This window comes from Bathycoccus prasinos, assembly GCF_002220235.1.
Source record: "Bathycoccus prasinos genomic : Chromosome_1".
In the NCBI taxonomy this organism is placed as follows: domain Eukaryota; kingdom Viridiplantae; phylum Chlorophyta; class Mamiellophyceae; order Mamiellales; family Bathycoccaceae; genus Bathycoccus; species Bathycoccus prasinos.
Window position 1 is genome coordinate 558475 of NC_024008.1, and position 13690 is coordinate 572164.

At 49.9% G+C, this 13690-nt stretch overlaps 9 protein-coding genes across 9 annotated transcripts in view; 3 read left to right on the top strand and 6 right to left on the bottom strand.

Moving 5' to 3' along the window:
- Positions 1–295: 295 nt before the first annotated feature.
- Bathy01g02930 (predicted protein) lies at positions 296–550 on the top strand (the record flags this gene model as incomplete). The annotated part of the gene is made up of 1 exon (XM_007515644.1): positions 296–550. One exon carries the CDS (start codon positions 296–298, stop codon positions 548–550), a length of 255 nt encoding a protein of 84 aa, XP_007515706.1.
- A 218-nt stretch (positions 551–768) lies between these two features.
- Positions 769–3162, bottom strand: Bathy01g02940 (predicted protein; the record flags this gene model as incomplete). The annotated part of the gene is made up of 2 exons (XM_007515423.1): positions 769–2742; positions 3043–3162. The coding sequence occupies 2 exons, from the start codon at positions 3160–3162 to the stop codon at positions 769–771; spliced, it is 2094 nt and encodes a 697-aa protein (XP_007515485.1).
- A 281-nt stretch (positions 3163–3443) lies between these two features.
- Bathy01g02950 (unknown protein) lies at positions 3444–4208 on the top strand (the record flags this gene model as incomplete). Its single annotated transcript, XM_007515696.1, has 1 exon — positions 3444–4208. One exon carries the CDS (start codon positions 3444–3446, stop codon positions 4206–4208), a length of 765 nt encoding a protein of 254 aa, XP_007515758.1.
- Positions 4209–4311: 103 nt separating this feature from the next.
- Bathy01g02960 (conserved hypothetical protein) lies at positions 4312–6222 on the bottom strand (the record flags this gene model as incomplete). Its single annotated transcript, XM_007515479.1, has 1 exon — positions 4312–6222. The coding sequence occupies one exon, from the start codon at positions 6220–6222 to the stop codon at positions 4312–4314; it is 1911 nt and encodes a 636-aa protein (XP_007515541.1).
- Positions 6223–6450: 228 nt separating this feature from the next.
- On the bottom strand, positions 6451–7692 carry Bathy01g02970 (predicted protein; the record flags this gene model as incomplete). Its single annotated transcript, XM_007515133.1, has 1 exon — positions 6451–7692. One exon carries the CDS (start codon positions 7690–7692, stop codon positions 6451–6453), a length of 1242 nt encoding a protein of 413 aa, XP_007515195.1.
- A 136-nt stretch (positions 7693–7828) lies between these two features.
- Bathy01g02980 (predicted protein) lies at positions 7829–9193 on the bottom strand (the record flags this gene model as incomplete). Its single annotated transcript, XM_007515254.1, has 1 exon — positions 7829–9193. The coding sequence occupies one exon, from the start codon at positions 9191–9193 to the stop codon at positions 7829–7831; it is 1365 nt and encodes a 454-aa protein (XP_007515316.1).
- Positions 9194–9446: 253 nt separating this feature from the next.
- On the bottom strand, positions 9447–11456 carry Bathy01g02990 (unknown protein; the record flags this gene model as incomplete). Its single annotated transcript, XM_007515151.1, has 3 exons — positions 9447–10015; positions 10066–10885; positions 10920–11456. 3 exons carry the CDS (start codon positions 11454–11456, stop codon positions 9447–9449), a joined length of 1926 nt encoding a protein of 641 aa, XP_007515213.1.
- A 192-nt stretch (positions 11457–11648) lies between these two features.
- Positions 11649–13307, bottom strand: Bathy01g03000 (predicted protein; the record flags this gene model as incomplete). Its single annotated transcript, XM_007515072.1, has 1 exon — positions 11649–13307. One exon carries the CDS (start codon positions 13305–13307, stop codon positions 11649–11651), a length of 1659 nt encoding a protein of 552 aa, XP_007515134.1.
- A 114-nt stretch (positions 13308–13421) lies between these two features.
- Bathy01g03010 (unknown protein) overlaps positions 13422–13690 on the top strand; it is a gene marked incomplete at both ends in the record, with an annotated part of 1407 nt that continues 1138 nt past the window's right edge. Inside the window, one exon of the mRNA XM_007515312.1 lies at positions 13422–13690. This exon is cut by the window's right edge and continues 1138 nt beyond it. Within this exon, the coding sequence (XP_007515374.1) occupies positions 13422–13690 (269 nt within the window).

Genomic DNA, 13690 nt, shown 5'->3' on the forward strand with positions numbered 1-13690 from the left:
CTTTTCTTGGTTGGATTGATTTTTGCGATTTTTTCGCCTTTTTGGCAATCGACCCACTTTGCAAAAAACTCTTCTCCTTCTTCTTCAGAATTTACGAGAGGAAGCATTTTCCACATTTACACTCCACAACACACCTTATTGGGTGGACGAGAGAGAGAGGAGAGGACTTCAGAGAGCACGCGACGGGAAAAGTAAAACGAGGGTTTGCGTGTCCTCCGTCGTGCGTTCGAAAGAGAGAGAGAGAGAGAGAGAGAGAAGCTGTACTGCCGCATACTACTACCAGTAGAGATAGAAAATGGGAAAAAACGTGGAACCTCGCTTGTGGATCAACGTGAAAAAAACGAAACGAGGGAAAGTGATACCGTGCATGGAGGAAACGACGGCGCTGATGACGGCGCTGAAGAAAAACAACTTCGACATGAGCAAGTGCATGCGGGAGTCAGATTTGTTGGATAAGTGCACGAGCACGCACGCGAAAACGCCAAAGGTGAAGAATACGATTAACTTTCACTTGCAAAGGCTGGCGAGGATGGCGAAAGTTGCGAGATGAAAGATTTTATAGAGGGAGAGAGATACTAGAGAAATAGAGATAGCGAGACATTAGAAACAAGACGTGTACAACATGCGATATAGGAAACTACTAACTCTTAAGTTTATTATTATTGACAACAGCTTTTGATATAGATTCGATTACGTTTTGGTGGTTCTTTTTATGCTCCTTTTTTCTTTTCTCTCTTCATGTTTTTGTATGTTTATTCGCGCAAAAAATTAGTTCTTGAACTCACTGCCGTCGATGGCGTTTTGGAGTCTCGGGTTGGCCCACATTTCAACCTTCTTCGGGATGTTCTCTTCCGGGATGGTCGCGTATTTAGCTAATATTTCGCGGAATCGAGCACCGTCCATAGTTTCTACCTCCAAAAGCTCCTCAACGATTTCGTCCAACGCTTCTCTGTTATCCGAGATGTGCTTGAGCGCCATGACGTACGCCTCGTCCGCGATTCTCTTCACCGCGACGTCGATGTCGTTCTGTAATTTTTCAGACATTGAGTTCTTAGCCATCATTCTCATGATCATGTCGCCAGATTGTTGGTCTTGGACCGCCCACGGTCCGACATCGGACATGCCAAACGCGGTGACCATTTGTTTCGCCATCGAGGAGACTTGTTGCAAGTCACCGCCGGCGCCCGTGGTGACTTCAGCTTCGCCAAAGACAATCTCTTCCGCGGCTCTGCCTCCCAACGCACCGACAACTCTCGCGAAGATTTGTTGTTTGGAAATTAAACTCGGGTCTTCGCCCGGGATGAACCAGGTCAAACCCTTGGCTTGGCCTCTCGGGACGATGGTGACTTTTTGAACCGGGTCGTGACCGGCTTGCAAGGTACCGCAGATGGCGTGGCCAACTTCGTGGTACGCGACCAAAGTCTTCGCTTTACCGTCCGTTAATCGAGTACCTTCCATACCGGCGACGATTCTATCGACGGAGTCATCGATTTCGAGTAAAGTGATGGAGTCCTTGTTTCTTCGACCAGTCAAGATGGCCGCTTCGTTCAACAAGTTGGACAAATCCGCACCAGAGAAGCCCGGGGTTCTCTTGGCGATGGTTTCGATGTCAACTTCACCTTCGAATCTCTTGTTTTTCGCGTGCACTTTCAAGATTTCAATTCTGCCCTTCAAGTCGGGGTTGTCCACAGAGACTTGTCTGTCGAAACGTCCCGGACGCAACAACGCCGGATCAAGAATGTCCGCTCTGTTCGTCGCCGCAACGACAATGACGCCAGTGTTACCTTCGAAACCATCCATTTCCGTCAACAGCTGGTTCAACGTTTGCTCTCTTTCGTCATTACCGCCACCAACGCCGGTACCTCTGGATCGACCGACGGCATCGATTTCATCGACGAAAACGATGCACGGCGCGTTCTCCTTCGCCTTCTTGAACAAATCTCTCACTCTGGACGCACCAACACCGACGAACATTTCAACAAACTCGGAACCGGAGATGGAAAAGAATGGAACACCGGCTTCACCGGCGATCGCTTTGGCGAGCAAAGTCTTACCGGTACCCGGCGGACCGACCAGCAAAACGCCCTTCGGGATCTTCGCGCCGACGGCGGTGAATCGTTCCGGTTTCTTCAAAAACTCGACAACCTCCATGAAATCTTGCTTGGCTTCGTCGACACCGGCAACGTCATCGAACGTGACGCCCGTGTTCGGCTCCATTTGAAACTTGGCTTTGGATTTACCAAACGCCATCGGGTTGTTGCCGCCCATGCCTCCCGGCATGCCCGGTCCGCCGCCGGCGCCACCGGATCGTCTGGTGAGCAGAAACAAACCGCCAACGAGCAACAAAGGAAACGCCAAGTTACCCAACAAGTTCAAGAAGACGCCACCGGTATCTTCGGACTCGCTGTGCGCCGCAAAGTCGACATTCTTTTCTCTGAATTTTTGCAAAAGCTCGCCGGAGGTGCCTGGCAATTGCACTCTGACTCTTTGCACTCTGTTGCCCAATTCCGGCGAAACCGCTTCCACGATCGCGATCGTACCGTTGGCGTACAAATCAACCTTCTTGACTCGGCCCATGTCCAAGTATTCCAAAAATCGAGAGTAGGACATTCTCGACGACGCGACGCCTTGGTCGTCCGCAGCGTTGGCTTGGCCATTGGCACCCAAAGCGGCAAACGCGGCGGAGACGCCGAGCGCGTTCTTGAGCACGTCTCTGCGAGAGTTGGAGACCTCTTCGGAAGCCTGTGGTATAGCAGAGCGAAAGAAGTAGAAACAGAGAGGTCAGCGATGCGAAAAAATACCTCCGAAAGCGAGAAGAGAGGGAGGGAAGAAATTCTCGACGGGATGACGACACACATCTATCCAATGTGGACGTCATCGCCTTCGCGCGTAATCATTTCCATTCGCGCGCCCGTGCGGACCAACGCGACCACAGAAATCCACATTTGCTCCGCGCAAATCGCGACGAAGAAACGCACGAACACATTTCTTCCCAAAAATCAATACTACGAAACCAAAAAGAACATCTGCGCGCGCGCGTACCTCTTCTCTTTTCGCCGCTCTGACAAATGAAGATCGACGACTTTTAAAACTCGTCGATTTCTTCTGTGCGGGCAACTGCGCGATGCGCGCCACGGACGATAACGCGGAGGAGGAACTCATTTATGTAGTTCTTAAGTTTCTTAGTTTACTTTATGCGATAGATTTATGCGATAGGAATGTCGCGTAAATGTATATACTGCGTGTCTTGTGTAAACAACGAGCGCTAGTTTTGTGAAGACTGTACGTAACTACTTGCGTGTCTGACGTGTGCAGAAATTGGTGGCTCTCGATGCTTCAAAGACCAAAAAAACGGATGATTTTTTGCATGGGGGCGGAAACAACAACCCGAAACGCATCAAAACAACGACACAGAAACGACTTTGACGACTCTCGAGAGAAGAATGGCCTCGAGCGAAGAAGAAGAGCGTTTGCACGAGTACCCAAAGAAGAGAACGACGACGACGGGTGGTGGTTCTTCTTCTCAAACGACGACGACGAAAGCGAACGGGAAAACGCTGATTGCGTTCGTCTTTGGGTTCCTGCTCTCGTTCATCCTGTTCCACGCGGACGCGTTCAACCATCGACAGTCGATCGTGAACCGGTGGCGAGGGATTTCGAACGATTTAGTGTTGGAAAGAGAACACTGCCGGCAAGTTTTGGCCGAGCACAAGGACGCTTTGAGCAGCGTGCACGAGGAGTTTGAGAGTTTGAAAGAGAAGCATCAGGAGGCGTCCGGCGCGTTGAAGGAGAAACACGACATGTTGACGCACGCGTCGAGCTTGTTGGAAGAGAAACATCTGGAGTTGGAACATAAGACGACGCAGTTGGAGGTGATGAAAGAAGCTCTGAGCGAAGTGGACGTGGATGGGCATAATGGTGGTGGTAGCGGCGTTGAGGACAACCACGAGGAGGAAGAGGAGGACGACGCTTTAAGCGAAGAAGAGCCGGCGGAGCAACCGAGCGGGCGATCCTCGAGAGGCGGCGGTAAGCATAGCAGTAAGCGTAGTAAGCGTGGTGGACACGGTAGCAAAAAGAGCTCGTCGAAACCGCACGGCGGCGAAGAGCACGGGGAAGAGGATTTAGATGAAGGCGCGCACGACGAGGCGGACGATACCGCGTCGGCGGAAGAACCTTTGCAAGAGGAGATGGATGTTTCCACAGAATAATGACAGTTTTCTCTGATTAACTCGAGTACACCTTTCTACTTCTTCTAATTTATAATCTAACGTAATTCTCTTTCTCTCTCTCTCTCTCTCTTTCTAAATACCTTTACGAATGCAAGTTACTGTGTAAGAACATAACGCCTGGATTTTGCAGGTAATCGTTCAAATACATCCCATCCAACAAACTGCCGCGACCGCTTTCTTCGCTCAAAACGTCGTAATACGCATCGCTCGCGTCACCAAACTTAAACTTGTTCTTGGAAACTAAATCAAATATCCATTGCTCAAAATCGTGCTCTCCCGTGGCTTCGTTGATCACGCGAACGACTTTGGAGCCGAGAAAGGCGCTCTCTTCCCACCTTCGGATGTACTTCGTCGAGGAAAAATCGGCGAAATCTGGAACATGGTTGGTCATTTTCCCTTTATTCGCGTGTAAAAACAACGGGTCACCGTTTAAGTCGCGATGCAACATTGTATTTCCGAAGATGTTTCCGTTCGAACCGTCTCGAATGCCCACGTGGTCCGGGTCGTGTGGCACGATGGTGAAGTCGTCTTTGAAGTAGCGCATGGCTACGGCGAATACCTCTTTATCACCGATACCCATGAACCCACCGAACAAAGGGTAGAAGATATGATCGAACGCGTTAAAATATAACGCTAAAAACAACGCGTTACAATGTTTACTCTTATCGACGAGCATTTGGCCGCTCTCGTGCGTAAACTTTGGCCACGAAGGCGCATTTTCGTCTCCAAAAAGGGCCAATCGCGCATCCGGCGCGCTCGAATCTCTCCAGAAGTCTCGCCACAACACCGCCCCGGTTCTTTTATACTCCTCACTGTTGAATAGTTTCGTCTCTGGATCTCTTAACACCAAATTATCCGCGTCAACGCTCAACGCTTCTTTGAACGACGAAAACGTTAGCGCTAAAAGCTTATACGCGAATCGACTCGGTTTGCGTTTTCCTTTACTCGCAAAGTTTAACGCGTCCCCGAGCTCGCTAAACGAGCGAACGATAACGCCTAAATCCCTTAAATCTTCGACATCTTCGCAGGAAGGTAACTCGTTCGCCGGGAACCACAATTCGATTGGTAATCGTGACTTGGCGCGCCGCACGGCGTGTATGGCTATCCAATACGACGTCTTGATGCTATACTTTGACCCACCGACGATGACAATACCTCGTTGATTCTCAAAATACTCCTCGATGTTTCTTTGCATACCACTAATCTCCTCCTCGACGCTCTTCACGTACGCCTCCGTCTTCCCGCGGATCTCTTCCACTTGCGCTTTCGCCAGCCGTTCCCCGGCCAACACGAAATCTCTCTTCAAACTCGCTCGTCTCCTATCACTCGGCAGCGTAAACGAAAACCCATTCGGCATTGTCTTCACGATCACTTTTTTAAACATCGCGTGCATCCTCTTCGTATTCTTCATCGCGTTTTCATAGCCACCCGGTCGCTCCTCGAACACTTTTTTCAAAGGACACTCTTTTACATCCGCGCCGCCGCCGTACTCTTTCCATCGCGGACGCTTCTTACTCGCACCTCTGCTTCCCACAATCTCTTCTCTGCACGCGCTTTGACAATCAATCTCCACCTGGTCGCCGCAATTTCTCAAACCGGCTACTTTATGCCCATCGCACAGACAAAACCCGCTCGTTTTTTCGTCCTCTTTCGCGACGAAACATTTTTTCCCTCCTCTCTGTGGTCGATTGAGAAGAAAATCGAAACCAAATTTGGACGTTTTCCAATCCTCTTTCGCCGAGGCATTTTTATGGCACGCGCGCGTTTCCAAGAACCCGTATTTGGAGTGTGGGCCGCACGAAGCGAGGAATTCGCGGTGAAGGAAGAATGCAGCGAGAATCAGAAGGAGCGGGCGTCTGTTTTGTCCGAGAGATTTCCAAACGATTTGCGTGCGCTGAGTTTTTGAGAAGAAGAAGAAGAAGACCAATCGAGAGAAGAAAGACGCGTTCGAGGAGGAGGATGATTTCGGTTTGACTCTCGGGACGATTGGCATGACGCTGATGTCTTCTTCCTCGTCTTCTTCTTCCTTCCTATCGGTGAGGCGTCATGGTTTCTCGCCCTCTCGGGTTTTGTATTTGGAAAAGCGGTGCTTTTGTGAAGAAGATGATTGTTTCAATATCAACGAAAAGATAGCAAAAGCAAAAGCAGGTGTGTGTGTGTATATATATATTACAAAGGTTTTGTACGATGAAGTTAGATTCGCGCGCGTGCATACGCGCGCTTATTGTTTCTCCTTTTGTTTTTCGTCGGAGTGTACCTTCCCGAACGGAATCCCTTTCACGCTCGGGTCGACGTATTCCGCCGCCATATCTTTCACGTCCGGCAAGAAATCTTCCTCCTGACAATTGGCGCCGTCTTCGAAGCACGGGAAGTTCGCAAAATCGTCGTGTTTCATCCCAGTCCATCTTCCAGGAGTTGCCCACGCGACTTCGTCTTCGATGCCTAAACTTTTCTTTCCGCGGACGATGCGGAAAAAGCCCATCTCGCCCCAATATTGGCCCCAACTGTTTCGAACGATCCAATACTTCGTGTTTGTTTTCTTCTCTACGCCCCAACCGACGATGCTGACGATGTGATTGATTTCATAAGACGGGGTGTCGGTATAAATACCTTTAGTATAAGAACGTAAACCGTCGGCATCAATACCAGCCGCCACGGGGCCTCGCGCGTAGAGTTCCTTCATAATCGCCTCTTCCCCCGAAATCGTCCCGTATTCTTTGACCGTCGCGTTTGGAAACGTCGCCAACGGCGCGCAAAAACCACCCAACTGCGAAAAAGTCGAGCACGTCCGGCACGTGTTAATCGCGTTGCACTTGTATCTATCCGTCACGTACCCGCACGAGCCTTCGATCGATTCGTTCGAGCACGCCTCGTAACTCAAACACGTATCGTACGGCACAAAGCCGACGTCGTGTACAAACTGATACGCGCCGGTATGCGAGCCTCCGTGGCACGAGCCGGCAACTTCCGTCCCACAATTCAGAATAAACTGAATCGCCAAGTTCACGTCTTGCATTCGTTTCTTCCCGCTCGCGATTTGGATCCTATCCGCGAGCGCCGACATCGCGCCGTGCGCCCAACACGACCCGCAATACTGCGGTATGTGTTGGTTCAAGCTCTTGCTGAGAAAGTTGTGTCCGGAAACGTTCGACCAGGTGAAAGATTCCGGAAGATCTTCCGAGGAGACGTACGCATCTGGCGTAGTCGAGATAATTTTTTGCTTTTTGTCGTGTCCACGGAGCACGCGATACTCGTTCACGTGTCCCGCTTTCGTCAGCTTCAAGGCACCTTCCCTCGTGGAAAAGTCGTCATCGGTTTTGATTTTCAAGAAGGATTCATCCGTTCGTGCGTCCACGCTCTCGACCAAAAAGAGGGAGAGAAAGGAACACGTCGCGAAAAGGAACAACAACGCGAGCGTCATCGTCGGCATCGCTTTTAGCGCGCGGTAGTGCGTAAAAGGCATTTTATTCTCGAGTGTGAAGCAGAAGGGTGAGAGAATATAAATGAAGCGAAGTGGATTTTTTTTGCCCGAAAACATCTCGAAAAGACACCAAACCACCAGACCTTTAACAGTACGGGGAGTGAGTAGTTATTAGAGGCTACTTTTGCGAAAGTTTTTTTAAGAGAAGACTGGGCGCGTATATTCGATCGAAGACGCCGGAGTGGACGAGTGCGGCGGTCTCGTTGACGTCCTCGAAGACGATTCGCTCGTTGTACCAGGCTTCTGCTCTTCTTCTTCTTCCTTCCAGTCTTTCGCTTTCTTCGTCTTCGCCTTCCCCGTTTAAGACCAAAGCGACAAAGGCCTGCCGATCAAAGTCGAGGAGGAAGGTTTGGTTTATTTTTTCAGCGTCGAGAGATGAAGTCACGTCGCGTGGGCAGCAGTTGCGCAATCGTTTGATCGATTCGTCGAGGTTCATGTACGGGTAGTGTAAGATTTTCGCTTCCGAGTGCGTGACTTCGTTGAAGCGCTGTCGCGAAGAGGGAGATTTTGATATTGGCCGAAATTTGAACCTGTGCGCACCGTTTGAGCGTAATCTATTTCGAGCGACTCGCGCGATTGATTTTCCGTTCGCATAAGCCAGAAAGAAGTTCGGGAGAGATTTGTTACGAACGACTACACCGCCGAGTTTCTTCCACGTTTTCTTATCGGCGTGCGCGTAATTGCATTTGAAAAGCGTCGCGTCGACAAACGGATCTTGCACTCCACCTTTTGTTTCTGGCACCGCTTCATAATTTGGCAACACAATCCCGTCTATATCCCTCGGTTGATATTCTCGTAAAAGTTCACGAATATCTAGGTTTGCTACGCCAGCGGGAAACAACAACTCATCGGTATCGATGTGCGCTATCCAATCCACGTTATCCTCTGTCGCCATCTCAATTGCCATCTCCACATTTTGGGACTGCTTTACGAATAACTCTGCGTTACAGCCTCGCTTACGAATCCAAGGCACCAACCATTGCTCTTTATTACAAAGCAATTTACTTCGAATACTTTCCATTTCAGATTCGCTAAACAATTTCACATTCTCCTTTTTCTGGGAAAAAGCATCGTACTTCTTTGTCCTATCGTCCACGAACACGTAAAAAAGCCCGATTCCTACCTGCTCGTGATAACGCACCCATTGCTCGAATCGTCTTCCGCTCGCGTCTTTGGTCGTCGTCACCACGGCGACGAGTAATCCGTGATGATTTCCGTCTGCTCGTAGCGTGGTCGATCTCGTGCTCTCTCCTCGCGTATTTTTTGACAACCAACACCAGGGGAAAAAAAAGAACAGAGAAAGGAGGAACGAGAACGAGAACAACATCATCGAAGGCGAAAGAAAGTCGCGAACTATTCGTCTCCTTTCTCTCCTCGTTGAGATGTTGTTGAAGATGATGTTGTTGTTATTGTTTGCGGCGCGACGAAGAGACATTCGTGTGAAAGAGAGTTTTAATAAAGAAATATGGATAAGTTTTGTCATTAAAAGTGCATTATTGGGACGTCGCTCGCGCGCGAGAGAGAGATTTGGTTTTGTACACGCGATGCGAATAGTAAGTAGTCGTCATCGTCTCTATCGTCTCCTTTCTGCAATCGATTTCTATCCGCCCAAATACTACGGGTTATTTTGTGTAAAATAAGTATAAAGTTTCTTTTCCTTTTTCTCCGCTTCGGACCGGGTTCGCGGTCTGCCTCGGAGAAAGGAGATATTGTGATATTACCATTTTATTGTCGGTTTAGACAGTTGCCTCAGACGTTGTACCATATGCTGAAGTGTCTTGTTCTTCCGAAGGAGGCGGTTGTTCTTCATTTGTAGAATTCGGATGTATTGGTATGTGCGACTCATCGTCTTCATCATCAATAGCGTCATCAATAGCATCTTGCGCCTTTTCGATGTCTGTCATCGATTTGTCGATTTCATCTTGGGCGGCGTCGATTTTCTCGGCCATTCTGGTGAGTTTACCCTCAACGTGATTGACGGCATCTTCCACCTCCTTTTCCGCCTCTTCTTCCGCGCTTGCCGATTCCGCTTCGGCCTGCGCGACGGATTCCGTTTCAGACGGCGCCGGGACTTCCGAATCTCCTGAATCTTCATCTTCAGACGGCGCCGGGACTTCCGAATCTCCTGAATCTTCATCTTCAGACGGCGTCGGGTCTTCCGAATCTCCTGAATCTTCATCTTCAGACGGCGCCGGGACTTCCGAATCTCCTGAATCTTCATCTTCAGACGGCGCCGGGACTTCCGAATCTCCTGAATCTTCATCTTCAGACGGCGCCGGGACTTCCGAATCTCCTGAATCTTCATCTTCAGACGGCGCCGGGACTTCCGAATCTCCTGAATCTTCATCTTCAGACGGCGTCGGGTCTTCCGAATCTCCTGAATCTTCATCTTCAGATGGCGTCGAGTCTTCCGAATTTCCTGAATCTTCATCTTCAGATTCCTCCTCTTCTTCCTCTCCGTTGGCAGCAACTGCAGATTTGGTTTTGCTCGAGTGATGTTTTTTACCGACCTTTGCTTCTTCGTCCTCATCGTCTTCATCGTCATCGTCCTCCTCTTCTGCAGCTTGTTCAGTCTCCGCCACATCTTCGTTCGTCGGATGAACAGTAGTATCGATAACATCGTGAACTTCGTCGTCAATATCTTTATTGGCTTCATCGATTTGATCCAAACCTTCCGTGATCTCTTCTTGCGAATCTTCAACCCTTTCGGAAAAGTGTTCAATAGCTTTATCGACATGGGCAGTATACTCGTCGATGTGTTCAAAGGTGGCCGCCGTGGTGTCTTCCTCTTCTTCTTTCGGCGGGCACGATTTCGGTATTCCGTCGTGGTGGCAATCAGGTGCATCATCATCTCCCGAATTTCCCGAATCTTCATCTTCAGACGGCGTCGAGTCTTCCGAATCTCCCGAATCTTCATCTTCAGATGGCGTCGGGTCTTCCGAATTTCCCGAATCTTCATCTTCAGATGGCGTCGGGTCTTCCGAACTTCCTGAATCTTCATCTTCAGACGGCGCCGGGACTTCCGAATCTCCTGAATCTTCATCTTCAGACGGCGCCGGGTCTTCCGAATTTCCCGAATCTTCATCTTCAGATGGCGTCGAGTCTTCTTCATCTTCATCTCCCTCGTCATCATCTTCGCCACCTTGGCCAGTAATCTCGTTCCATGTATTATTAACTTGTTGAAAACCATCTTGAACCACATCCGTTACGTTATCCGCAGCTGCCTCGGCTTGCTGCGCCGCCTCGTCGACGCTGTCTTGCAAGTTCTGGTTGAACTTTTGCGTATCCGCGACGACGGTTTTGTCGTTCATGGCGCCAGAAACAGAACCAGAAGAAGGTTTCTTCGAGCTCATCTCTTTTCTGCCAACTTTCGAAACAGACATTGTCTGCGAAGCGTGTCCTTCCGGCCACGCCGCGCACGGCCCCGTCGCGTACATCTTCACCTGCGCTTTCGACGTCGCGCATTGCACCGAATCCAAAAGCTTCTCAGCTTCGCTCGAGCCTAATTTTGCACTCGGGCACTGCGGAATCGCGCTCAAATCCCCGCACTTTTCCGCCAACGCCGACGATGTCCCGAGACCGAACACTCGCATCGACGAGCTGCCGCTCGCGATCGCTATCACTCCACCGGCGAGACCGACCGTCAAGAGGGCGATTTTACTCGCCGTGGCGAATTTCGTTTGCTTCTCTCTTTTTATCAAAGGCGCATCTTCCGTGGAAGAATTGACGACTCCGTAGACGCGCATGTTAATTGGTTTATTATTATTATGTCGCAAAACAACACGTTTGAACGTTTAAACTCTCGAAGCGTTGTTTTTCCCGTGCGTGTGTGTTTTGTGCAATATTCGATTTCCAACGAAAGGGTGTTGAAATTGCTCAGGAACCCTAAACTAGTATTTGACTAAAACCTCTCTATCTGCTACTCTCTATCATAACTACTACCACCAATACGAGACGCTGATGCTGTTCGAAACGCTTTTCACGAAGTGCCACCACCCTTTGGGAATGAAGAGCGCGTCACCGGCGTCGAGTTGGACGTCGTAAAAAGGTCTCCGATAGAGCCTCGGGAACGCTCGAGGAGAAAAAGAAGCGAGCGAAATATCGCCCGCTTTGGAGGTGTTGGTGAGTTTGGTGTTTTCTGTGGAGGAGGCGGTGTACGGGTACATCGTGGTCGTCGTTGTCGCGTTCTGGTTCATTGCGTTTTCGTCGTCGTCGTCGTCGTTATCGTCTTTGTCTGTGTCCGTATCTAACGGTTTCCAGAGACGAACGCGCTTGGCGCCACAAATTTGGACAAACAAGTTATCTCGAGGGTCCGTGTGCGGCGGAGAGACCGTGTTTTTCGGACCTATCCAAAAATTCTTCGCGACGATGTTTATCTTACTTCCACCGTTTCCTTCGTCCTCCTCTTCCTCTCGAAAACAGCCGTGGACGTACTCTGGTTCGCGGATATCCTCTAAAAGTTTCGGAAATTGGTCTGCGAGCGTTTGCTGCGCTAAATAAGCGCCGCATTTGTCATCCGTCATGTGCTTTAAAAGAAACTCCTCGAACGTCACGACGTTTATTTTCCAGTTTTCGCTCGAATACGAGCTTCCAAATTCTACTGGCACGGCTCGAGCGCCAAAGTTGTCGAGGAAATACGAGGGATCTTTCCACTTCTCGTGGGCAGGCCAATGCGTGCAAAAGCGTCGCATGGCGCATGGTTTCTTTGGCAAGTAAAACTGCGTCATGAAGGTCTCCAACGATAGCGGTTCCTTGAATTTAGGCACTTTCAACGGTGGCTGTCCTCCTCTGTCTTTCTCGAGTATCGGAAATAAGACGTTCTTTTCTTCTTCTTCTTCTTCTTCCTCTTCCTCTTCGCTTGCTTCTCTCTTTCGTTTCTTCCCATCGTCCTCTACGTCTTCCTCGCTCGCGTTCTCCACGTCCTCGCATTCAAATCTCCAATTCAGCACTCTCTTATCTCCTTCCCCGACATTCGCATCCATCATCTTTCTCACCTCTTTCAAACGCTCGCTCACTTCCTCCGCGACTTTCGCCAACGTCTTCCCTCCGCCGACGTCGCCCGCGAGCAACGTTCCCACATCCAGCTCTTTTATCACCCTTTTCAACACGCGCTCGACGTATTTCGCTCCCACTTCATCACTCTTCACTCGCGCTCGCGCGTATCTCACGCACATCCGGCAATACGCGAAAATAACCAACCCTTCGCCTTCTCGCCATTTATCCTCCGCGTCTTTCCAGTCCCCCGTGTGGAGCTCTTCCCAGACGAAATCTTTCGCGTGTTGCAGTTTGACGAGCTTTGGCGCGAGGCGCGATGCCACGGCCTCGTCGTCATCATCGTCGTCGTCAAATGCCCCCGAAAAATGCGCGGGAGAATACCGCTCGATCGATTCCTTCCCTTCTTTACACCGGCGACGCACGTCTTTCAGCGTTGACGCACCTAAACCGTTAGCGTTGTGAAGGAGAGAATTGAGAAGACGAAGGAGATGTTGTTGACGATTATCATCATCATCATCATCATCATCGTCGGCGGCAATTGTTGTTGTTGTTGGACCACCGACGACGAGCCATTCGGGAAGGAACTCCTCCTCGGGGTTCATTCGATTTCAATCATAAACGCGCGCGTGGTGTAAGAGCACATCGTTTGGGGAAAAATTCTTCACACGTGCACTCAAAATGGATGGCAAACCATGACTGATAAAAAGAAGACGACGATGAAGAAGGAACAGTCCCCAGACGGAGAAGACGACGAAGAAAACGACGAGTCCTCGGAACAACGGCATCTTCTTCCCCCAGGTCTGGAAACCGATTGCTTTGACCTCGTTCGCGCGTGGCAATTTCGACGTCAGCAAATTCGTAGGGGGAAATTCGACGACGAAGAAGAAGAAGAAGAAGGAAAAGAAAAAGACGGAGGAAAAGAGAAGAGGAGAATAAGAGACGCTAAAATCTCGTCGCCTTCGTCGCCGTCGTCGTCGTCGTCGAA